The 26,570-nt window shown below is 43.3% G+C and overlaps 1 protein-coding gene across 2 annotated transcripts in view; it reads left to right on the top strand.

Annotated features, from left to right (window-relative positions):
* EFNA5 (ephrin A5) overlaps positions 1–26,570 on the top strand; it is a 279,531-nt gene that overhangs the window by 225,872 nt on the left and 27,089 nt on the right. For both annotated transcript variants that reach the window (XM_040986131.1, XM_040986130.1), the window contains exon 2: positions 7,314–7,606. In XM_040986131.1, the coding sequence (XP_040842065.1) occupies positions 7,314–7,606 (293 nt within the window). The remainder of the gene's footprint in view (positions 1–7,313; positions 7,607–26,570) is intronic.

The raw sequence follows: 26,570 nt of genomic DNA, 5'->3' as shown, positions 1-26,570 counted from the left end.
AATTCAAGACAAAGCTCTCATGCTGCAGAATTTGTAATTACCAAATCATGCATTTGCAAGAACTTTGTTGGAATTTTCATTGATAGACACACAGAACAAGGACCCTGCCTGGGCTCCAAATATTTTGTCAGTACCATAAGCTGATGAAAATATGCATGTTGTAGCATCCTGCTTTTCAGCTATGAAACAGTATGTCAGCAATATCTCTGAAATTCATCCCGATGTGTTATTTTTTAAAAACACATTTGCAAGAATACTGAATATACTGGAAAGCCCTCAATCGTGGGAGAGCTGGGTTGGACTTCTGTGAAGTTGTATGTTTTGCTCATTTGTAGAAACTCACCCATCCTTAGTAGCTGGTCACATGTCAGAAATGTATTCATGTGCTGGTTTGTCTCAGAACTGGAAATGAAAAGTTAGTTACCAGTACATTCCTGAGATAAAATTCACCCCAAGAAACCCAAAACAAAACAGTTTAGATTTAGCAAATGCAGTATTTATGAAACTCTCAATGATTCTGGTATTATTTTTTCTGTACCGAATTTGATTTGCTGTTTGAGTTCATGACTTTAACTTCCATGGGAAAACATAAGAAGTGCATCCACCCGTTTAGGATGGGGAAAGGTAAAGGCTGACTTGTGCATGGAAGTGAGTGATAGAAGGAGGCAAGAAGCAACATGGGCTGACCACATCACCCAGACAGATTCACAGACAGGGGCCCATGTCTGCAGCAACAAAAAATGCCTCTGATTCGAAAAATACGTGTTACTCTGAAAGTCCCCTTGCAATCAGTAACAGGAAAACGGTGCTGCCAAAAGCCAGTCACTCCAGATTCAGCTGAAAACCTCGCAAGAACCCTCAGCCAAGAAATGTGCTCAATCTTTGGCCATAAATCATGTCCTTCCTTTTATATTTTAATTTCAGAAGACCCTATATTAGGTTGCAGTGTAATTAAAGTGATGGCATTTGATTTCTTGTTCAAATGGGAGTATTCCAAAAAAAAATCATCTCTTTGACAGGTAGAAACACATCTCATCGGTAAAAGTTAGCCATCCTGTTGGTGAGATTCCCACTTCCATCGGTGAATGTGTGCATGAAGGGGAGTCTAAGTGTCTCACCACTTGGTAGCCCCAAACACCACCCTCTGCTTTTAATAAAGCTCTCGTGTGTTTAGGAACGCAGGCATTTGGGCACCCAGGAGCTGCTTGACGAAACACCTCAGGACACATTTCCCCAAATGCAGACTGGCTGCTGTGCCAGTAGCATATGCTAAAGGCCAATTTGAAACGTTTTAAATAGGCACTCTCCCTTGCCCTTTTCAGCAACTGAAATGAAATGTGTTTTGGGTTTGGCACGTGAGGGTAGAAGGAGAGAAGGAGCCCTGTGGGCACTGTGGCTGACAATGAACTTGGAGAGAATGATGGTTAGGATGCCCGACCTCTGTAGCCTGAGGAGCAGTGCCCTGCCTGCTCTACCTTCCACCTGGCCTCCCAGCAGGCACCGTCTGCAAACCGAGAGTGTAGAGTGGAGGGGTAAGCCAGGGCACTGCCATGGGAAAACATGTTCATTGAGGAAAAAAAGCCAGATGGAACCCACCCGCCCAAGCTCCAACCCCCACTTGGCTCGGAGGAGTCAGTACACAGGGCTGGACTCAGCTGACTCAGCTGAGAACTTTCCCTTGAGACGAGCAAAGGATCCAGGGACTAAGGCCCTAGATTCCATTTGTTCAGGGACCTGATTGAAATGGATTCTAGGGAGAGATGTTAATAGTGCTGTCAGTTTGATCATCAACATTGTTTTTAACCACACAGTGGAATGTCATACAAAAACACTGGGACATACACATACACACACACACACACACACACACACACACACACACACACACTGCAGCTCCAATGTCTGCCTTAGTTGTTCCTTTTGTTGCCATAGCACCTGAACTGTGCTTTGTATCCAACCCTCCTGATGGCCTCCGCATCATCAAGAACCACCAAAATTGTGTAATTCATGTTTGCTATTTGAGATGTTAAAGGAAGACTAGTTGCCATGTTAATCTTGAACTGCTTAACTAACTAAAGGGTAGATGACATTGATTCTCAGTCAGTCTTCTACCAAATGTTGTCACATGTATTGGTGCCATCAGAGAGTCAACGTGCAGTGTGACATGCTGCACAGAATCTTGTACCCAACAATCATACTCCCCAGTGGGGAGCGGGGACCGTCTTTCTCTGTGTGTGTGTTACTGCCTGACTCTTCAAACGCTTCCATTTGGAGAGAGCGGTCAGGACAGTGTGAGTTCTACTCAAGCAGTCACTGAGTGTGGTAATTGCATTTACATTGTGGACCACTATGACGATGTAGCCGAGATTAGATTGTAATTATTGCTGGCTTTTTGGTGTGCAGCCAGATATTTGTAGAGTTAAAAAATATGCGATGATCTCAGGGAGGTGCAAGTGGAGAACCACAGACACAAAGGGAGGAATTAAGGAGTTGGAGTTAAGAGGAGACGTACACAAGAAAAATGGCTGGCCAAGAAGTGAACAAATGTGTTAAAGCAGTGCTGCCCGTGGCATTGTAAATATTGGCATGCAAAATCATTCTTCTGAGATGTGAATTTCCTCCTTTAATAGGAGCTAAAGCTCATGAAAGCTGCTTCCTGATGGGGAAAAGAGTTCTTTCTGTGGATGGCTGCTGAGCCTAACTGGAAAGACGTGCTGGAGCCAGGAGCCAGCCCTAAAATCTGAGGCTTATTGTGTATGTAGATGCACCCCTCAGTGCTGACTTCATCAGGTCAGGGAGGGAGTAAGGCAGGGACAGCCTGCTGCAAGGCTCTCAGAATATCCACGTCCATATCGGATCACCTGCAGTGCCAAAACCTCTGTCAGGGGCAAAGCCTGTCACTTGGAGCCAGCACAGTCAGTAGAACAGAGATGATGCTTCTGGACCAGGGGGACTTGGGTTGAAATTCAGTTGTGCTCCGGAGTTGTCCTCTGTTCCCAGAAAAACGGAACTGCACTTATCGCATCGTCTGAATGTCCCTTGCTGGCAGGTGAGATGAAAGGAATCATAGCTAGCTACTAGGGCTGGTTTGGAGATTGCACAGGGTCACACATGGAAAGCACCCAGCATATCCTAAAAGTGATAAATGCTTGTAGCATGGACAGTAAAGGAGAGAGGGGACACCCCATCGAGAATAGGATGGACCTGCTAGGGGCGGACAGAACAGACCTAACGGCTTCAGCAATTCATTCTGCAGCCAGGTGAAGTGGTGAGTGTCTGTTCTGAGGTCACACTGCTTTGGACTTGAACTCTGCCTTCACCTGTTACTAACTGTGCGCCATTGGGCACCTGCTTGACTTTGCATCTCATGTTCCTCACCTGTAAAAGTGCATTCCAAGACTATCTGCTCTGTAGGGATATGATGGAGATTAAACTGAGATAAGGAATGTAACATAATAAGCCTTCAATAGCACAGGGGGGTGTGAAAAACGCATATTAAGAAAAAAAAAACTGTGCCTGATTTTCAATTTTTTTGACTTCGTAATATATATTTGAGGTGTGGCACAATTGCCTACTGGCTAAAATTCTCACTTTGCAACTACTGGGATCCCATATGGGAATCAACAACTAGCAACTACACTTCCCATCCAGCTTCCTGCTTGTGACCTAGGAAAGCAATGGAAGGTGGCCCAGAGCCTTGGGGCCCTACACCTGTGTGGGAGACCAGGAAGAAGCTCCTGGATCCTGGCTTCAGAGTGGCTCAGCCCTAGCCACTTGGGGAATGAACCAGCAGACAAAAGATCTTTCTGTCTCTTCTTCTCTCTGTAGATTTGACTTTCCAATAAAAGTCAATAAATCTTTTTTTATTTTTAACTAATTAATAAATTAATTTTTAAAAAAACCCATATATTTGAAATTTTATTATCTATGCACTTTTTGCATTGCCCTGCGATCTCCCAGGTTTATGGGCTGCTCCACAGTAAGGCCATGAAAAGGGTTCCGTGTTGCCTTGCACACAGAGCTGGATTTGGTGCTGTGTTCACGCGTCTGCCCCTACAGTTTTCTTCAGATTATAGCTGAGTGTGTTATGCAGTTACCCTTTGTGAGTCCCAGTTTGTTATTGTTGGTATGTTTACATTGTCCATTCTTTGAAATTTACATTAGAAAACTAATTATGCAAATTAAAGATCTGAAACGGACAGTGCAAATTGATTGTGCTGTGAATCATCATCCTTGTCCTGTGGCTACAAGGGTAGATACGCTGTGCGGTGGGACAATCGCACACGCAATGGAGACAGCTGCAGTAATTCAGTGAGCACTGCCCAGGGAGTCCGAAGAGAAACCAGGGCAAGGGTAACTGGTCAGCCAAGCGTCCTCTGGGTCTTCCATCCCATAGTCTGCTTTCCTAGCTTGTCAACATTTGCAGAGATAAAAGTTGGGAAAGGGGAGCTAAATGTGAGGCATCAGGAAGACTGTGACGGTCCCTGGCAGTTTGAATTTTTCCTTTTTTGAGTACTACCAAATGCTAAGAGAAGCTAGAATGAGTGACGCCGAGGGAAGGAAAAAAACTTCCCCCTTGAATGTCTTTAAAATCTATAATAATAATATAATAATATAAAGTGCATCTGGACGGTGCCTTCTGCTTCAGTTCGGGTCTGGCTCGCGTCCAGAGCTGTCAGGCCACTCGGAGTGGCGATGATTCATGTCCCAGCACCCTTTTATCTGAACGTTGCAGCGTCTTTGCCTTTGTACTCTGGCAGTGATGTTACCTTGATGTTCAAAAATCTTTTAAAAGCAACACAGCCTCTCCTTGCATCTTGATAAATCGTTGTCTGCCAGTAATGAAGAAGAAGTAAACCCATGATCAGTGTAAAGACCTTTTTAAAAAATGGTTTTATATTTGAAGCTCCTCCAACCAAAAAGTGAATATTCGGAAAAGCGCGGGGCTTTTCAAAAGCCTGGGTCACAGGGAGATTCTGTGATCATTGGATTTTTAAGGACAGAATTTAACATTTGTATGGAAACTTCACTCATTAGGGACTTTTAAAAAAAAGGATTTTTTTTTTATTATTATAAAGACAGATTTACAGAGAGAAGGAAAGAGAAAGATCTTCCATCCACTGGATCACTCCCCCAATAGCTGCAAAGGACGGACCCGAGCCAGTCCAAAGCTGGAACCCGAGAGCTAATTCTGGTTCTCCCACATGGGTTCAGGCTCCCAAGGTTTTTTTCCTCCACTGCTTTCCCAGGTCATAAGCAGGTAGCTGGACTGGAACTGTAGCAGCCAGGATAGGAACCAGCGCCCCTATGGGATCCCAGAGCTTGCAAGGTGAAGGATTGCTCAATGGAGCAATACCAGGCCCTAATGTTGTTTGTTTGTTTGTTTATGTGTTTATGTTTTCCAATGTTGTTTTTAAGAACAGAATATTGGGGGTCAGTAGATCTAAGTTGCTGCATATAACACCAACATCCCATGTAAGTCCTGGTACTTAGGCCCCTACCAACCACCTGCGAGACATGGATAGAGTTCTTAGCTCCTCATCTCTCCCTGTCTCAGTTTCAGCCCCTGCAGCTACTGGCGGGGGGAGGGGAGAACAACTCTCTTTCTCTCTAACTTTGCCTTTCAACTAAATAAATAAGTCTTTAAAAATAACCATGCTTGGCTTTGTGGATACGCCTTGGGCATCAGGTGCAAAGCCAATGTGTTTCTCCTGGAGTGGACATTGCTTCCAGTTCTTGGAGGCCTTTGCCCTGAGAAGGATCACGCAACCAGAGGATAAGGAGCTGTGCCAGAAGTAACCATTAGCACCAGAGCTTGGAGCAGGCAGATGGAGAAGGACAGCGCCAACACCCCGAATGCTTTATGGACCACCTTGCGTTAGAGGAATTAGATGTGTTCTTTCTAATTCCAGGCAACAGAAGTGGGATCACGAGGTAGAAATTACACAGCGGCAGATTTATGCTCAATCTAAGAGGAAACGTTCTAACATTTAGAGATGTCCAAAAATGGAATTGGTGAACTCACCATCCCCGGGAAGTGCACGGGCTGAGCCTGTCCGGCTGGAAGATTATGGGGCTTTATGGGCGCTGTATTTCAGCAGTAACATGATTTTATGATAAACCTTCGAAGGGCTCAGAGGGGAATTTCCTGGCTAGCTAAAAACAAAGCGAAGGGGCGGAGGCGGTTGTGGGCTTTGCCACAGCGATTTTAGGCTGAGAAAGTTACGTCCATAATCATTCGTTTATCACTGCGCTCCAGGAAATACTGTGGGGGAGGGGAGAAAGATGTGTAACTTGCAAGGGAGAAGCTACATTTGTACAAGACAGAAATGGAAGCGGGCAGTGTGGTGTTTGCAGTGTGTGCGCAGTGGAACACCTGCCAGATGATGTATCCATGGTTTTCCTCACTCACTAGTCACAGAACTGGGGAGAGAAATTCCTGTGATGGTTTCCATGTTCTTACTATGCAAGGGGCCAGGTCATCAAAACAAAACAAAATCCTGATGAGCTAAACTGGGTTGGTGACATCAGCAGGTCCGCCATGGGAAGCGCTCACCTGGGATCTTAAGCCACCCCCTGCTTCGTCCTTAGGCTTTGGAAGTGTTCGTTGTCCTGAAAACTGAAAAGGTTTCTCTAGGAATTTTCTTCCCGGCTTTTCGATTTTGTAACTGTAATTTCTTCCAGTGTTTTGGCCCGAATTCTTCCTTTATGCATAGGAAGTTAAAAATGGACTCGGCTACCACTAGATCATTTCTTTGTTCCTTCATTAACTCATCCATTTATTTGAAAGCACTGATTTGGTAATACACAGTTTTAGAAAAATGAAAGCTTCAGTGTATATGAGGGTACTTCAAGAACCACAGGGAAAACAGAGTTAAAAAAAAAAAAAAGCAACTGAGTATCTTAATTTTGGTGCAAGAAAGTTTTGAAGCCCAGGCATGTTTTTTGGTCATCATGCGTGTTTTCCAGAAATTTTTTTGAAAAGTGCTCTCATATAATTTTAAGAATGGAAGAAAAAAAAAATGAAAAACAGGACTTCTAAACAGTTTGTAATGGTGGAAGAGTGATCCTAATGGCCTACTTAAAATCAAGATAAAGTACTGTTTAGTTGGTAGGCTATTTCGAAGCCAGTGTAATTGAATTCCTCTGTGAAATGGCTTGTGGCTTACACTTGGAACAGCAGTCATAATGACACTGAGGGAGCACTCCTTGGACCGAATCCTCTAGCCCCACGGCTAATAGAGGATGCAGCCCCCAGCTCCTGGTACCATTCCTGTGCCAGTGATCTCATCCATCCCTCCTTCTTCCAACAGGTTCCAGAGGGGTGACTACCACATTGATGTCTGCATCAACGACTACCTGGATGTTTTCTGCCCGCACTATGAGGACTCTGTGCCGGAAGATAAGACGGAGCGCTACGTCCTCTACATGGTGAACTTTGATGGCTACAGTGCCTGCGACCACACTTCCAAAGGGTTCAAGAGATGGGAGTGTAACCGTCCTCATTCTCCAAATGGACCACTCAAGTTCTCAGAAAAGTTCCAGCTCTTCACACCCTTTTCTCTAGGATTTGAATTCAGGCCAGGCCGAGAGTATTTCTACATCTGTGAGTATATGGAGATTTTTATCTTGTTGTAGGGCGACCGCGAGAACCAAGCCCGCCTGATGTGTAACCCTGTGTTCCTCGAGGGTTGCAGAGAGCTGGACTCTGCCTGACAGATGTCTCCTTGTGAATGCACGGCTCCCACTTCTGGATACATTAGCTGGGAATTGAGAGCACAGATTAGATTAAAGGCGCAGTGCCTCTCCCCCTGTGAAATGTTGTGTCAGCCTATTCAGCAAACCGCTGCTGACTTGTGTTGCTTTTTAAATGAAAATTGCCAGGACGTCTCTAAAGCTCGGGAAAAGAAAAAAAGAAATTATTTCTTAAAAAAAAAATTTAAAGGAAATAATTAAATTTACATAGCTCGGAGTCACTGAGATTCTCACTCAGGTGTCAGCAATATTCTTTCAGTCACCCACACTTCCACTGGCGAAAGGCAAGCCTCCTGCCAGTGTCAGCGCGCTGACGATAAATGTTCTCTTTGCACCAAGGAGAAAGGACAATTATTAAGAGCAGCTGTGTCTTTATATAGGCATGTGTGTGAAGAAGTTTCTAGAAAGGCTTCCTAGGCAACTGCCATGAGTGAGCATGGAGCAATATCCCGAGAGAGAGAGAGCTGGGAAGCTTCCCTGGCTGTCCTTGTATCCGTCAGTGGCTGTTAGGTCCCAGCACCTGTTCAGGCTGCCTAGGATTACATGAGAGTAAATGCCTCTCAGACTTCACAGGGGAGCAGCTGAGGGTCATGTGGCGATATGGATTCTCTCTTGGGGGGTGGTCAGGGACCAGGCCCTGAGATCCTGTGTATACACTAAGCTACCTAATCCTGTGTGCTGGGCCGCATTTTGAGTAGCAAGGGTATAGGTGATATCTACTTCCAACAGCTTGCAGTATATCTGGACTTTAGCATCAAATATTGAAACTAGCTGGCCTTTCCCACATTCTCTCACTGTCAACTGAAGGAGGGAGACATTTATTTGTTCCTAAGTCCATTCACTGAACAGCTTAACTTGGCACAGAAATATCAGGGCGTGGGGTGCCATGTGAAAAGACCTCCCCTGGCGGGAGTGAGGACCAGTGTCGTAGGTGGGTAATGGAAGCCCATGGGGACAGTGGTGGCGTGACAGCAAGTGCAGGGAGCAGGGGTGCTGTGGGAGAGATTGTGCCTCACCTGCCTGGAAGAGCCGGGAAGTGGAGCTGCACACCGCGTGCTGTGCTTCGAGCAATCATACCCTTAGAAGTCCACTTTCCAGCACAGCTTGCCAGACAGACGCGATCAAGAACATTCCTGTTGCTTTAACTCATTTCTTCAGGCCACGGGTCTCCACGCACTTGAAACCCACACTCTTTGAATGCACAGGGATCTGCCGCTCCCTTCTCCAGAAACCAGAATTTTATCATCCACCCCATTTCATCAGCACTGGGCGCGTCCCTGTTTCTTGAATTTAAAAAGGAAATTGAACCATACTCGTTTTATTATTTCTCTGCATATTTCGTTTGTTAGTCATGAGAAAACATGCAAAGGCCTTGATACTATCTCACATTCAACCCATAAAAATCAGAAAAGGAATATTGAGTTCCTCGGATGCAGGAAATACTGGCATCCAGTAAATTCACAGGTTCTCAGGCAGGGTGCTCTTGACTTGGGATAATTTTTTTTCCCACCCTTGTCAAAGAATCCCATTGAGCAAATGAGAACAAGACAAGAGGGTGACTTCAGGTATGGGACTGCATCTCATTGATTGTCTAATTGCAAGCTCTCGGGCCAGTGTGGCAGAGGAAATTATTGCCAGTTTTGAATTTTCCTTATTAGTTTCCCCGAATAATAATAATAAAAAGCAAAAAGCGAAAATGAATAAAGAAGCACCAAGATGGGAAACATACCCACCAGCTAACTAGTTGATTGCATGATTATTAGAAATTATAGAATCCATTGAGGTTCATAAACAAGATGTTATTATTCAAGTATGCCCATAGTGCTTCTGACTGGTTTTTCCTCATTTGTGATTGAATTCAATATTTCACTAAAAATCATTATGTGTCTTCTGTAACATTCATTTAAAGGAGTCATTTACCTGTCAAGGGCTCCCATCAAAGTAATTGTTCCAAAACGCTCCAAAATATGAGAAGTCTTTTGCTGTTCAGCTGAGTTTAATTTGAATTACTTTATTATTATTATTTTTTAATGAAAAGTAAAAGGGCACAAAATTGGCAACCAAGAGCGCTCACTTACCAGAAGCACGGTTGCGTTGTGTTCAGGTGAAGTGAATTTTCAGCCATATTTTTCACCCACAAAAAAAAAAAAATCTTTGTAGCAGTGACAAAGCTGCCAGAGAGCAGGAGAGACCCAGCTGACCGGATGCCTTCCGTTGAACTTCCTGTGGTCCATAGTTAAACCTCAGGATTCCTGGGGCAGAATGGCCCTCCGTGGAGTCTCCCTGTCTCCTGCGAGGCGTGGTGTGATGAACGTGGTGGTTGGGAAGTAGTTTGTTCTACTCTGCTTCTGTGACTAGCAGCTCCGTTGCCCATCTCAAGGACAAGCCTGATGAACACCCACTGTGTCCACTTCCCGAGATGCTCTTGCTAGCTCAGGAGCGCATTTCACCTTCTCCTGGAGGAAAAAAAGCTGCAGCTCCTCCTACTGCCGGGGAAGTAGGCGTAAGTTGTTAGTGGGGAGCATGGTGGGCCAAAGTTTAGATAGAACGTGGATTTGCAAGAAGGGAAGCCGAATATTTCACAGCAACATAAACTCAAGAAGGACATGAACCTGAGAATTCTAAGTTCTGCTGTTTCCTCAACAGCGTATATTCCCTTTCTTAGCTTCTTTGAATTACACCGAGTTGCTTCCAAAAGTTCTGATAAAGTGGTTTATTTTGGTGGCCAAAAATTTCAAAATGCATGCATAGTTTTTTTCATACTATCGTACCTTCCATGAACTTTTTGAAGAAACACTATCTCATGCATGGATTTCAAGAGCTGATCTATTGCTTGCATTTTCCATGAATTTTCTGAAATGCCCTCATATGAAACAAAGAAAACCCAGCAGTTGGGAATTTTTCATACGAAGTTGCCCGTTTAAAAACAACATGTCCTACACGATGTGTTGTCCCATCCATTGTTTCTCCCAACAACACGTCTGTCAGTTGCGCATTCACCTGTTCTTGGGAGGAACCTATGAAATTGCCATTCTTGAATCTGACAAATGCTGTTTTTAATCTCCAGGAGTTATTTTGGTAGGAAATCAGCATAGTAAAGTAATTACGGAAAGTTGGTGATATTTCTGTCACTGATAGATTTGCAGACCTGGCAGCCAATTGATGAAGGCAATAATCAGGCATTTCGACTTTCTAAAGGAAAGAGTAATTTTAGAAATTTCCAAGTGCTCATTTTAGAAACTTCAAAAATACTCATTTTTAGAAATGGTTCTCATAAATATTAACCCCCAAGAACATGTTTTTAAGAAGCGTTGCTGTCATTACTTTTAAATTGTAATAATAAAAAGGGGAGCCGTCTACATCAGGACATTACAGGTTATCTTTGTAGATCCATAAGATGTGAATTTTAATTCTCCCGTTCATAAAGGAAGGAAAAGTGGACCCCTGGACTTTGCCTCAACCTGAGTGGCTTTGAGATCTTGGGGGGACCATTGAATCTCCCAAGTGTTCTAACTGCATGCATGTCAATCAGATACTGTGATTGGAATCAGTAATTTCATCTCTCCTGTGAACATCTGCAGCATTTGTGTAAGAGAGCACACCTGGAAAATGTCACAACCCACGCGCCCCTTAGTCAGTAAATGAAATCTTTAGGGAAAATGTGGAATGGAGAAGTGCATTCCAATTGCCAACCTGGTTCTCTGGCTGCCACCCTGCCCACGCCTCCATCATCAGGATCTCACCTGTGCAACAGGTTCACTGCCCCTCCTGTTCGCTCCATGGACTTTTATCCTCCCCTTTCACCTGCCCACAGGGTCTTCCACGGCTGTGCCCGTCCCTCCCCACCATGGCCTTTCTGCTTTCCTCTCCTGCCACTCTGACTTGGTCTCTTCTCCAACCTGCTCATCCTCTCTGCCCCTCACACTTACCCAGTGCACTTGTCAGGGAATTGGCACTTGTTCATGCTCTGCGCAGGGTTTCATTGCCTGAGACACTCACATGCCAGGATGTGTCTTGGCTTGTGTGCTCAGGCATAATCCCTTCAGCAGAGGGGATGCTGTGATCTTTCTCTTCAAAAGGGGCACCTGTGTTCCCACTCCGTCTCACTTTTACTGGTAAATTCTCTCTGACATGGTTGTACATGGCTGGCTTGGCTCTGTGCTGCTTATAATATTTAGGAACTAATAGATGTTCAATAAATAAGGTCAACTGGAGTTTACTCAGCAGGTACTCTACTTCGTTCTCTAAGTAGGGAAATAGTGTGGTGCCTTCCCCCTCCATTTTATGGGTCTACAAAACTGAGGCTTATACAGATAAGACGTGGCTGATCTGGATAGAGACAAAGGAGTAAACAAGTTAAAGTGGAAAGATGAGAGTCCTGGGTCTCATATACTTGAAATAGAAAAAAATACTGTATTAGAAAAAGGAGCAGACATAATAGCGTCCACACGGACACCCCTTATTTGGAGAATATTACTTTACAAACTTCTAGAAATTCTAGGTAAGATGGTAAAGAGATAAAATTTTATGCACATTTTTGCATTTTTTCAGCTCTCCAAAACACACTTCCAGCTCCAGAAGACACTATCTTCCCAGATAACTAATACAGAAAAGTTACATTTTCTAAGAAATTCTTCTTAAATGTATTGAGTATTCAGCATCCAGACTGAACCATGCTTGCACACTTCATTTGGAAACTAATGAGTTTTAATGAGACCTGCAGTATGGACAGACAAATGTCATTTGCTGAAAACACTAATAAAATGTTGGAGATTTCTTCTGTCATTTGCTCTACGCCATTTATCCCTAGAGACAGTCTATGTTGCTGGGGGTATCAATTGCACTCTTATAAAGCAGGTGACTAACTGCTAAATCTCAACTTTGTCATTTCCTTGAAAGTGTACAGTTTTGCTAAGGCCATCCTTGACTGCTCTCCCAGGCCACAAGCAGGGAGCTGGATGGGAAGCAGAGCCACCAGGATTAGAACCAGTGCCCATATGGGATCCCGGAGCATTCAAGGCAAGAACTTCAGGTGGTATGCTACTTCCCAGGACTCTACAAACTTTTTTCCCTTTTGTGTATTTGAAAGGCATAGTTGCAGAGAGAGTGAAGAGAAATACAGATCTTCAGTCCACTGATTCACTCCCCAAATGGCTGCAGCCACTTGGTCTGGAGTCCCTTTTCTGGGTCTCCCATGTGGTTGCAGGTGTCTAAGGAATTGGACCATCCTCCATTATGTTCTCAAGCATATTAGCAGGAAGCCAGATTGGAACCAGTGCAAATTGGAGTCCAATTTGCCAACTGTTACCAGCATCCGTATGCAATGCCAGCACCACAGGCAAAAGCTTAACATGCAACGCTGTAATGTTAGCCCCCAAACTTTCTAAGACTCAACTAAAGAAATATTTGTGAAGAGACAGTTGACAGCTAAAAGGATATCTTTATTAACCTGTATTCGAAAAAAGTTTCCATTCGGCAGAAACCCAAGCTGATTTGACTAGCCAGGTTAATAATATCCATTTAGTAAAAAAAAAAAATAATAATAATTAAATAAATAATGCCTAAAGATGAAAGTTTAAGACTAATTCCTGTATTTTAAAGGATTCCACATGCCTCAGCTTGTCTTCCTTCCCTGTTGGACCTCTGACTTTTCAAGCTTAGTTTAGTAATTTCGTTTGGAATTATTTTTGCACCTGATAGTTCATACCAATTCACCTTTGTTCCTGATTTTTTTTTTCTCACCGAAATGGAAAAGTGTCACAATGGCACAATTATCAAAGCAGGAGGTGATCTTCTGCACCGTTCTGTCTCTGTTGCACGGGAGGTGACCTCTAAGGGTACAGTTTTTTTCTGCAAATGAGCAACTCCACACTTACTCCAGTGTATGTATTTTTGTTATGGACCCTTTATTATCATTATTATCATTGGCGGGGTCTTCTTGGAACACTTTTGGCTGTAGCAACAACTTTTCTGAAATGTAAAGGATCTGTAGTCAAAAGGTTCAGCAAGCGCATGGTCAAGTAGCTGCTCGCCTCCTGTATGTAATAGGTGTGTGTCCCTGAGCATGACGTGGAGAACATATTTATATTAATACAGGAAGGAGTTGAAGGGCGGCGTTAACACATTGATAAATTCTCGTGTTTTGCACAGTGGAAAAGATGTGTAGAGTGCAAACAGCACTCATCACTCAGACAGGGGTGATCTTAGGAACTATGAACTATTCAGTTAAAGTCTGTGTTATTTTGAAGCTAGAATGGCACTTTTTTTTCCCCCTCTACTTAGACGTTGGGCATTTTTTGCTGGGATTGTATAGTCCTTCTGTTCTCTGCATTTGCTTCCATGGTTTTTTAGCAAACCTACAAGGCACACCTTGTTGTTTAAAGAATGAGTTTAGAGAATTCTGTCTCTTTCAAGTTGTCCCTAGCCATCTTTTAGGAAAGAATAAATGGATTTCAAGGGCTCTTAAATGAAGGTTAAATAAAGAATGTGAAAGATGATATTTAGGGATTTCAGGATATTTTTCTGTGTTAATCAGAATGTACTCTTAGGAAAGCAGTTGTTTGTTGCCAGGTGCCCTGTTAACCTGCCAGCAGGTGCAGCTGCAGCCACATCCTGCAGTGTGTGTGCTGCTGTGGGCTTCATCCAGGGTTGTCTGCAGTTCAGGTGCAGCTGCAGCCACATCCTGCAGTGTGTGTGTGCTGCTGTGGGCTTCATCCAGGGTCGTCTGCAGTTCAGATGCAGCTGCAGCCACAGCCACGTCCTGCAGTGTGTGTGTGCTGCTGTGGGCTTCATCCAGGGTCGTCTGCAGTTCAGATGCAGCTGCAGCCACAGCCACGTCCTGCAGTGTGTGTGTGCTGCTGTGGGCTTTATCCAGGGTCGTCTGCAGTTCAGATGCAGCTGCAGCCACAGCCATGTCCTGCAGTGTGTGTGTGTGCTGCTGTAGGCTCATCCAGGGTGTTCCCCGTTTGTCTCATGAGACAAAACAAGAGGCAACTTACAGGAACACCTGATATTTAAAAATACTTGATTATTTTGGGGGCAAGATGGATTATCCAAGTACTAGGAAATGCATGCCTTGTTAAATTACTTAGACTTAAAAAAAAAAAAACAGAGTCCAATTTGCCAACTGTTAAAAATCGTCACAGGAGCACATGTGGTATCACCATGGGTTAAGCCACTTCTTGGGATATTCTCATATCTTGTCCTTACACTAAGCTACTTCACTTCTGATCCAGCTTCTTGCTGGAAAGTTAACAGACGATGGCTCAAGGACTTGGGATACCTGGATGGAGCTTCTGGCTCCACTGTTTAGCTTACCCTCACTGCAGCTGTTGCAGGCAGTGGAGGACATGGATCATCTTGTACTGTCTCTCCAGGGACATGAGCAGGAAGCTGAATCAGAAACGGAACAGCTGGGGTTGGAACCAGCACTCATACTGATGGGACATCAGTATGTCAGGCAACGATTTGACCCATGGCCACAGTGTCAGCCCTAGTAATATTTTGTTTTAATTAAAAATTCAAATTTAGGGACAGAGCTGGCACCATTGCATAGGTGGTTAAGCCTCTGCTTGTGGCTTTGTCATCCTATATGGGTACCTGTTTTAATCCCAACTGCTCCACTTCCAATCGAGCTCCCTGCTGATGTGCCTGGAGCAGTAGAGAATGGCTGAAATGCTTAGGCCCCGGCACCCATGTGGGAGACCCACAGAGGCGGCTCCTGGCTCTTGGCTTTGGACTTACCCAGCTCTAGCAGTTGTGGCCTTGTAGGGAGTGAACCAGCAGTTGGAAGATCTTGTTTTCTGTCTCTCTCTCTCCTCTCTCTCTCTCTTTTTCTCTCCTCTCTCTCTTACTCTCTCAGTCTCTTTCTGGCACTCCTTCTCTTTTTGTAACTCTGCCTTTCAAATAAATATCAATAAATCTTTACAAATTATTAATGTTTTGTCTCTGGGAAAGGAAACTGGAGGGAATATTGCTGCTTAATAATTTGGAAATTGGAAGAATTGTGTGGTTTGCAAGGGATGCTGTGAAAACCATTGAATAATTGAGACGTGGCGGAAATTTGGGCGTCAGGGTTAAGAAACTAAAGACTCCTAAGTCTGAACTTTTTAAAAGCTGCAACACTCAGATAAGCTCAGTAACAAAATAAATTTTGCGTGTGCTCATTTTACGAATGCAAAATGTTATTCCAAGGCTGAGACAACATGTCGAGTTCTGACCTCCTAAGTGGGAAGAAGGAATTATGTCATCTTTTGCTTCCTCTTACCCCCACTGAGAATAGAGGCTAAAATGGAAGCAAATTAAAGGACTGTTCTTTTTTCTCCCTAAATGTCAGAAGTGGCCACGTCTGCTGGGGAAATAATGCACCTGATTAGTTGTGTAATTTCACAGGAAAGCAGAAATTCTCAGCCTTATAAACATGTGATGCAGTGATTTGGTTTCAGAATTAACTGAGAACGGTTTAATGAGCTGCTGCCTCGTGTATGTACAGTGTAACATGCAGCAGCAGATGCTGGCAGAAGCAGAAATAACACGCCAATGACACTTGCAATAACAGTGTTTATACTTCATTGACTTTGGGTTGTCCGCGTGCTATTCTCCGGGTTCCCTCAGTAACATGTTAGGGTAACAGAAGGTCTGCGTGACGATGTGCGAGTGTCATGTGTTACGAACCACACGAGCATGCGTATGTCCATGGCGTGGCCACTCTTGGGGCGGAGAGCGGGCTCCCAGTCCGGATGAGCAGTGCCTGGTCCGCAGAGGGGAAGGGAGAAGCTAGCGCATGCAGGGCGAACGGTGTCTGGCCTTTCAGCATAAGAAAATCTATTTCTCCGGGTATTCTCACTCATCTCTTGTGGCTCTGTTTTAACAGAATGGTCGTGTAACTCTTGGTTTGAAAGTTGTCATACAGCCTCACAGCAGGCTTATATTATCCGCAGAGTTCTTTATGAGCAAATATAAATCACCACAAATGAGACTTTTCACAGCCAGAGATATGTAGAAATTTGTGTCACTGCTTTGCCGGCTTGCTAAAAAATACTGCTAGGCTCTGAGGCTGTCTCGGAGCTCATCCCTGCCCCCTACCCTTTTGGGAAGTACTTCTCCAAAGTTGAGATTGATGGTCCACAGAGCACATGGTGGCTATAAAGTTTTCTATTTTCTCTTGGCAGAGAATAAGGCATTATCATTCATTATTCTTGTTCACGAGTGTCCTGTGGGTTTCCAAATACGATTTCTGGGGCTATGGTTTACCTCTGTTTTATAGGGGAAATATGCGGACTTGGGCAACAAGCTTCTTCACATTCTATTATTTTGTAGGCAGATTACATGAAATCGACATTAGCAGCAGAACTTTTAGGTAGATAGCTAGATAGATAGATAGGCCAGATTTGCTTTTAAAACTTAAAACTTTATAAAATATTAATTCATGCTGAGGCTCAAAAGTGAAATATCATGAATTTGGGAAACAGCCAGCCAATCTGTTATTGTTAGAAACTGGAATGATAGCATATTTTCATTTTACTATTTTCAGAGACGTAGGATGCAAGGGGATTTCCAAAAGATTTTGTAAATGAAATTAAAGATTTACTTATTTTGGTGTATTTTTTTTTAAACCCATTCCTGGCAGAGATTTTCAAAAACTTCATGGAAAATAGGTACTATGAAAAAAATGACATCAATCTCAATTATTTGGCACTAAAATAAGCTTGTCTTATGTTTCATTTCTCTGTACTTTTCGAAATGCCCTCTTGTTCCCAATTAGCTTATCTATATTAATGCTAACCAAGTTTCCCTTTGTAGTTACTAGTTCCTTCCACATGCAAATCCTTTAAAACAAATAACATGAATCTTTTAAGAACGAACATACATTATTTTGAATTTCAACCTGCTCAATTTTTAGAACTTCCCATATCTGGCTTCTAATGAAAGTTTTCTTTACCTGTTTTTTTTTTTTTTCCCTTGATCTCGATTTTTAAAAGTTAATTTTCTGCGAACACAGAAAATTGAATGGTTTCAGAGCTCACGAACATCGGAATAGGTGAGGTTTCACCAAATGTTATGCTCTGCCGTAACCATATCAGTGAGTCCTTGGCCTTGAATTATGACTTCTTGCTGTGTTTCATTGGAATTTTTAAGGAACAAACTCTGGACAAGGAGAGTAAATCAGAGGCGAAAAATATGAGTAAGCACATTTGTTACCATGTTAAAAAAAATACTGTATTTTACCGCTTCCTTCTTATTTGATCCTTAAGATGTGTGCGTTGATTTGAAAGGCAAAGTGACAGAGAGGTAGAGATTTTCCATATGTTCGTTTACTTTCTAAATGGCTGCAGCTAGCAGGGCTGGGCCACACTGAAGCCACGATCCAGGAACTCCATCCCAGTCTCCCATGCGGGAGTTCTAGCTCTTGGGCCATCATTGGCCACTTCCCAGGCTTATTAACGGAAAGCTGGCTTGGGACTGGAATGATCAACATTCAAACAGGCATTGTTAAATGATGGTATGTAGAAATCTCGAATAGCCACGTTATCCCACCATAACACCTACTCCCACATTTGAAAAAATTGTTTTACTTTCATTTTTTTTTAAGCTTTATTTATTTTTATTGGAAAGACAGATATACAGAGAGAAGGAGAGACAGAGAGAAAGATCTTCCATCCACTGGCTCACTCCACAAGTGGCAATAACAACCAGAGCTGAGCCAATCGGAGGCCAGCAGCCAGCCAGGAACTGCTTCCAGGTCTCCCATTCAGGTGCAGGGTCCCAAGGCTTTGGGCCATCCTTGACTGCTCCCCCAGGCCACAAGCAGGGAGCTGGATGGGAAGTGGAGCAGCCAGGATACGAACTGGTGCCCATATGGGATTCTGGCATGTGCAAGGCGAGGATTTCAGCCATTAAGCATTGTGCTGGACCCTATTTTTAATTTTTAAAAAATGCATTTATTTGGAAGTCAGAGTTACACTCTGAGAGAGAGGGAGAGACAGAGAGAGAGACAACAATGGGGACAGAGATCTTTCTTCTGCTGGTTCACTACCATGATGACTGCAACAGCCAGGGTTGGGCGAAGCCAGAGCCAGAGCCAAAAGTTTCATCTGGGTCTCCCATTTAGGTGGCAGGGACCCAAACACTTAGGACATCGTCCACCTTTTCCCAAACCATTGGCAGGGAGCTTGATCAGAAGTGGCACATCCAGGACCCATGCCAGTACTCTGAGATGTCAGTGTCATAAACACCAGCTTTATATACACTGTGCCATATTGGTTCCCAGACTGGTTTATGTTTAATACATCACCTTACGCCTGCAATAGGTGAGCTCTGTCAGTTTGGAGACATTGTGGTGATGGGTACTATGGTGATAGAGTTTAGAGAAGCGTTTTACGACAGGCTTGCTAAGGCCCTAAAGTTAGTTCCCCAACACTCCTTCTGCTAACTGTAATATCTACTGATGAAGCAGCTACTGCAGCTGCTGTGTGCAGTCACTTTACCAAGCACTCATCTAGGAGGCAGTTGGCCAAGTAGATGAGGAAAATGAAGCTTACAGAGTCAGGTAACTTGCTTGAGGTCTTATGGTTAGCAGTGGTTACCTGCTACGGTTACCTTTTAGATATATAAATAGCTAGGATGCAATACTGTGGCACAGTTGGTTAAGCCACTGTTTGGTTGGAACGTCCACATCCTATAAGCTGGGCACCAGTTCAGTTCCCGGCTACTTCACGGTCCATCTAGTTTCCTACTCAGACAACTGGAAAGTAGTAGACGATGGTCAAGTGCTGAGTTCCAGCCACCCACATGGGAAACCTGGAGGGAATTACTCAATCTGGACTTTGTCCTGGCCCAGCTGAGGCTGTGGCAGTCATTTAGTGATTGAGCTGTTGGATGGATAGTCGCTGTTTTTCTCTCTCTGTGTGTAACGTTTTCAACTAACTAAATAAATTTTAAAAATAAATAAAGTAAAATAGCTCATGTAAAATATATGGGATTACTTCAAGTTCATGGAGAATATTATTAAATGATTATTTGGGGGGTAATAATCAAACCTTTGAAGTCATGCATGTGTGGGATTTATTTTTGTTTGAGAGCGCTTTCATCTGCTGGTTCACACTCCAAATGGCAGGACCAAGGCAGGCCTCAGGAGCTCCGCTCAGGTCTCCCGTATGGTACAGGGTTCCAAGTGCTTGAGCCATCTTGCACTGCTTTCCCAGACGCAGGACTGGGTCAGAAGTGGAACAAGTGGAGTTCAAATCAACACACAAATGCTGGTTCACAGGTGACCTGTGGTGGCTTAGCACAATGAGAGCCTCTTGCTGATTACATATTAATAGCTGGTAGGTGATGACCACATACCTATTCTATAGATTTGCATATATTATCTTATCTGTACCTTTCACAGCTGTGTTAGGCACTTCTAATGTTCCCAGCTGCCATGTGAGAGAACTGGCTCATGGGTCAAATAACTTGCCTGAAATCACCCTTTCCCTGTACGTGGAGTCCAAATTTGAGCAAATGCATTTTGACACCAAAGTTCATGCTCTAACTCTTATCCATGAAAGGCAAATAATGTTCAAAAGCTTACTGCAGCCATAATACTGGTAAAGAAAAATTATGAAGAAAGTTTTCCCAGAGGTATTAATACCTCTTATATGGATTTTTGTCATTTCTATATTGCCTTTAGCTCCTCTGCCATAGCTGTAGAGTTTTAATTTTCTTTTTTTGCATAAACTCCTATGATGTTTATATTAAGCAAAATTGCTAAATCAATAACATTTGCTGGTTCATTAGTTGAATCAAATAACAATTTCTGACCTTTTCAGCCAGAGTTGTTCTTAAAGTCCACTTTAGAAGATTTGTTGCAAGTGTTTCCTGAACTGTTTATATTCCAAAAGGTATATTAGTTCACTTTTTAAACTCTGTTTGGGGATGTCAATGCTTGGCACTTGCTTATATCTGAACCGAATCAGCAGCTGCCGTAGAAGGACACACTTCCGTAGGAAGGATTACTTCCCAGTGAGCGAAGCAGTTCACCAGTACTTCCTGAGCGGCCTTTACCCTCCAGGTCCGTGGAGTACGCAGTGCAGAGCAACAGTGCAAAGTACGCAGGCAATGTTCGTCTTCCAGGGGCTCCCAATTCGAAATGGGAAAGTTATATGCGTGTGCTAATGAAGGCGAAAGGGAAGCAAAGCGCATTGCAAGGTTAGCACTGTCTGTGCAAAAGAGATTCTTTGAGGAGGAAGAGTTAGCTGAGGATGTAAGCCCTGAATTAGTTAAGGATGTAAGCACTGATTTGAAGAGCAAGGTGGAATTTGAGTTTCCGAGTACCATTCCTTTTTTAGTGATCCACCTGCAGGGGAGAGGATAAAAATACAGGTTCCTGGAACCCACCTGCAGGATGTCTCAGTCTGCAATTTTAGGTGATGGCACTGTGGGCATCCATTTCTAGAAAGTTCTTCCTGCAGCTTACCAGACCACATGTTAGAAATTCTAGTGTCAAATGAGATCAGATGCAAGAGGCAGTCCTGGAAGATTGGAGTGACGAAAGGGTCTTTTTAGCCACAGCTTCCATGTAGAAAAGAGACAGGATTTCTTTTGGGAACTCTAGTGAAATCTTGGAAACTCTGCTTGGGGAGGGGTTGTGCTAGATTAAGATTCTGCAAGTTCCTTTGCTCAGGCCGATTCTAGAAGAGCTTCCTGCTGCCTCTCTGAGCCGTCTGTCTCCTTTGCTTCATCCACAAATCAAATGCGATCTGACACGGCTCACGTACACCAGCACCCATAACTGTGTGAGTCGGGGTTTTGGGGGGCAGGGGCAGGCACAATTTTTGTTCTCAAATGAATTTCTTTTGCAAAGTGATAAATGATGGAAATGAAAGGAAGAGTCAGAAAGCCATGGAAAAATCAAGAAGAGGAAATCAGGCAAGAAAACAAGTGATAATAGCATGTGGGAGCCCCAGAATGACGCAAGCACTTGGTAAAGTGCGGTGCAGAAGGCAGTGCCTCGTGTGTGTGACCTTCTGTGCCTGTCAGCTTGTTTGCTCTTGTTTGATATCAGCTGGCACCCGATGAAAAGGTTATGATTAAAGGTCAACTGCCATGTGTTTAATCACTGTTTATCACTTACATATTGGGTTAGACAGCACTCATGTTTTTAAAAAATTATGTGACACACTCTAATTCCTAGAAAATAAATTCATTATTTCATAGGATCCTTTTCAAGATACGATTAAGTATAGAGAAATACTTAGGATGAGTTTGAGGAAAGTGAGGTTTCATCCCAGTGCTGACTAGGTCTGGCCATTTGGGCTGGCTTCCACCCTTGCCTCAAGGTGTCAAAGTGAGTGGAGGTGCTCGTTTAATAAATGGTATTCTTAATATTGATATTTGAAGGGCGATTAGTTACTTTTCTAGTTTCCATCAAAATTAATGGTGGCTTCCATGACAAATTTTTATGGGTGCTTTAAATTATACATTTGTCCATTTGCATGTGTCAGAAATAGTTCCTATCATCAACTAGGTTGAAATACACTAGTGGTCAGAAATAGCTCACTGTCATTTACTCATGGGACAGTTCCTTTACAATCTTTGCAGAATCAAATCTGGCCAAAATATGTTAACTCAGTTCATAAGGTATTCAGTCGGTTCACTGGGGTCCGTTTAGTGTTAGACTGTGCTAAAGATGTAGAAATATAAGTGCAGTCACTTTGAGGGCCATTCCTTGGGTAGCATCCAAGTCTACAGTGGTCAGTTTTATGCATATAAAATATTTTCAAGGGCTAACTAAAAAAATTGCTCGACTGTTGGCAGATTTTGTGCACCTGTTTTTTTTTCCCCCCCGCTGAGTCTTATACCTGAACAACATGGAGAAATGTTCTTTTCCTAAATTGGGAAACTCAGCTGTAGCCTAAATGAAACAGGGTAAATTATCTTTTGCACAATTATCCATTAAGGAGAGAATTAGAATTAATATTAATCACAGATGTTTCATCAAGTTTTATTATCAACCAGATTGACTGCCAAAGTGCTTTCTGGAAGACACTTTCTCTCCCTCCCCCACCTGCTATGGAGAACAAACTGCTATTATGGGCCCTTAGATAAAGATGAATGGGTTTGGCGATTCATTGGCGGAAATCCATATTTTACAGTTCATTCCCTTTCAATTCAAGGTGGCAAGGAAAAGCATGGGCTGTCACTTTCCTGATAAAATTATGCAGTGGAGACGCCACAGGGGGCCATGTGCTCCACTCCCCCATCAAATACAGGTTAATCAATTGCCTCTCATGGTGGGTGGGCGTCACTCAACTGATATTTTAAAAACTTCATATATATTCAGGCCCGGTGCAATAGCCTGGTGGCTAAATCTTCAGCTTGCATTCGTCGGGATCCCATATGGGCACCAGTTTCTGTCCTGGCTGCTCCACTTCCCATCCAGTTCCCTACCTATGGCCTGGGAAAACAGTGCAGAATGGCCCAAAGCCTTGGGATTCTGTATCCCACGTGGGAGACCTGGAAGAAGCTCGTGGTTCCTGGCTTTGGATTGGCTTCCAATTGGCTCAGCTCAGCTCTGGCCATTGTGGCCACTTGGGGAGTGAACCAGCAGACAGAAAATCTTTCTCTGTTTCCCTCTTTGTAAAATCTGCCCTTAAATAAATAAAAATAAACTTCATGAAGTCTTACTAGTAGAGAAAATGAACAAAATTCCTACATAATTCTGGGTGTTTATCAAGAACATGCAAGTTAACTTTTAATACTGATTTTTAATAATTGTGTCTGTTCTTGGGAATAATTTATTGCCACACATGTGACCCTTAGAATAATTATGAACATGTAATAATGCCCCATCCAGAATATACCAGTACTATATACAGGGCATTTATAAAGTCTATGAAAAGACGTATACCATGAAAAAGCGTTGTCATTAGTTTCCTTTTTTTTTTTTTGCCATAAAATAAGCATGTTTTCATTCCAGTTTGCCACAGACTTCGTCTCATTCATGGAGTGCCCCCACTTGCAGTCAACATTTAGCAACTGTAGATGAACTTAAGCACACGTAGGAGAGTCTTTTCCCCTAGTAAGATGTTGATGCTTTGGAAAACAGGCCTCCGCATGGACAGGAATGGTGCTAGGGGTGGGAGCAATGAACACAGCTGGAGGACCTCACCCCTGGCACCACTGCATTCCTCAGCGTCAGCTCGTCTCCCTTGCTGTGTTGCTCTGCTTGGAATCCAAGTTCCTGGGAGAAGAAATTTCACTGCTTTATTGCTATCCTTTGGGAGAAATAGAGTAGTGTGATTGACAGCCCCCAAACTGCATGTAATAAAAGCAAGTGGAGCTTTTCAAATTTTGCTTATTGTCTTGTTTGGTTTTTGTTTTTGTCCTAAGGAGGATGAGCGATGATGCTGAATAGACAAAAACAAACAAACAAACACTGGACTGGCCAAAACGACAGTGTATTTTGTTGATGAATCATCGTGCGTAATGTGTGGAATGGGTCAAAACAAAATTTAAAACTCTCTAGAAGAAATCCTCTAAGTGTGGCAGACACAAGCATCAACTTACCATTTATATTCCTGGCTTGTTTGCAGTAGTATTTTACCTTTGTCCAATGATTTTACATTTGTCGAATCATTTTGGAACTTTGAGATTTTAACAGATTAAGGAGTATGGCTCACGTTTTCCAACTAAGATTTAGTTGTTTTTGTTTCCTATCTTTTGTTTTTTTCTTTTTCTCTCTCATGATGGAGATAATATACAAAAGCTAAGACTCCTAGATTAAGAATGAGAAACATCCAATTTCTTCATTTCTGTCTTTCTTCTACGGGCGTCAGCGTAATATCTAAGAAAATGAATGGACAAGGTTAAGTCTCCCTTCTGCCGCTGCCCCAGGAGCTCTACCCAGAACCAGTCCCATAAATCAGCAGGTTACCTGAAATGTAAAGGAGGAAATTGGACTTGATTGGGAATTCCCAAATGGTTCCAAGGAACTAGAAAATTATGAAACGCTGTATGAGGTGAAGTTTACGTTTCTGTTAAAATTTAAAGTAATATTTTCTTCCATCAGGCTCTTAGGGAGCTTAAAGATGAAACTACGTATTGTAATTATCCAGACAGCGAATGGTATATATTACAGTGTTCAGCAAGCCTTTTTTCTTGCATCTTCCACAAGTCATATTATTTTAAAAATCCCATTCAGATTTAAAGTATGCAACTAGGACATATGTGAAGCCTATTTTAAAAACCATACGTCATCCGGTCTGTCTGGTCAGTGTAACCAGACGTGCTGTGTCCTTGAACCCACATCCTCATCAGAGAGGGCCGGGCTAATTCAGCTTGTCCATCAAAAAAGAAAAAAAGTCTCAGGCACATGTGGATAATGATGTCACTGCAACTCCTCTGGTTGTTCCTACAAGACCTGGTTTAAGTTTTTCATGTCAAGTTCGCCACCCTTCTGCAATGTGAAGCTTGAATCTAAATGCAGAGCATGAAAACAAAACTTTTGATTAGCTCTTCTAGGTAGGCAGTCGATTGACAGCCTGTTGTGAGTTTTGCTTTTCCTGAGAAATATCTGTGGCCGACCTGCTCTTCTGTGCGTGGGGCAGGCACGAGGCTTTCGATTTTAGAGGATGCTCAGGATGTTGTTTTCTCTGAACTTCATTCCATTTGATGGACCATTTCATGACTTGGCTTCAAGGGCCCGCTAACCCCCCACTCCAGTAATTATGCTCACAAGCCTATACTGCAGTCCATCTCTCACTCTTTGATGAAAACATTAAGCAGTACCTCAAGACTGACTGAGCCTGGGGTTAGAGCCTGCTATGCCCGCGAAGTTGGTTCTGATCACGAATAATCCTGTTCCTGTGGTGAGTGACACCAGCTTTGTACTATCCAGGAGTACCTCCTAGGTCTGGTATTTTATTGCTCTACGGTCTGCCTCATGGTGCTTATACAACGGCACCTGCCATCATGTTTCTGACCCTTCCCAAGTCCTGAGTGTTCACAGGCCGGTTGCTGGGGTTGACGTTGGCACTGTTCTAATGGCCGGACTCTGACTGCCAAGTCTAAAAGATTCCCGTGATTGGACATCTTCTGAAACTAATCTGGGAAGTATATATGTAGGATGTTCCCCCACATGCCAAACGTTGGTAGTGCAGCAACAAGCCATGAGGGGGCGTGATCCTGTCCTTCGAGCTCCAGGGTGAACAGAGGTATTCTGTAAATGTTTTTTTGAACTGTCTGGTGTCAAGGACCCCCTTTAGATTGGCGAGTGCATCCAGTTTCCCAGAAGGTCCTCACTGAGCCTGTCCCCTGAGCAGCATGAATGCCTTTGTACTCGAGCTGGATATGCAGTTGAACACCTGCCCAGGGTCCTATTGTTCAAAGAACACTGATGGGATTTTGATTTGAAAAAAAAAAAAAAATCAACTTTCTTCTTTAGAATGTAAGGGGCTGGGAGCAAGGACTTCAGATCTCTTCTTTCCGATGATAAAAGTGGTGGCGCACGGACGGAGCGGATGGAGGATGCAGTGACCTGTCTGGGGGGAGTCCGGGGAACTCAGGGCACCCTCCGGCAGCATTTGTGCAAGGCTCAGAGCCCAGCCAGGCATGCACAGGAGGGTTCTGCTGGCTGGAGTTTCTGATCTCTGCAGCTGTCAGGGGAGTGGCAAGGCGGATGCTACCAGGTTATTTCTAAAAATCTGATTCCCTGTTCTGGAGGTAGTTTTCAACTGAAACAGGGGAGAAAGAAATAATTAATGTTGATTTTATCCCCTTGAGGCAATCCAAACAGGACTATATCATTTTAAACAAGCATGACATGTGAAAAT

The sequence above is a fragment of the Ochotona curzoniae genome, unplaced genomic scaffold (genome assembly GCF_017591425.1).
Source record: "Ochotona curzoniae isolate NIBS_2020 unplaced genomic scaffold, NIBS_Ocur_1.0 contig_4501, whole genome shotgun sequence".
Lineage (NCBI taxonomy): Eukaryota > Metazoa > Chordata > Mammalia > Lagomorpha > Ochotonidae > Ochotona > Ochotona curzoniae.
Note: the sequence above shows the minus strand (reverse complement) of the source record. Positions and strands in the feature narration are given on the sequence as shown.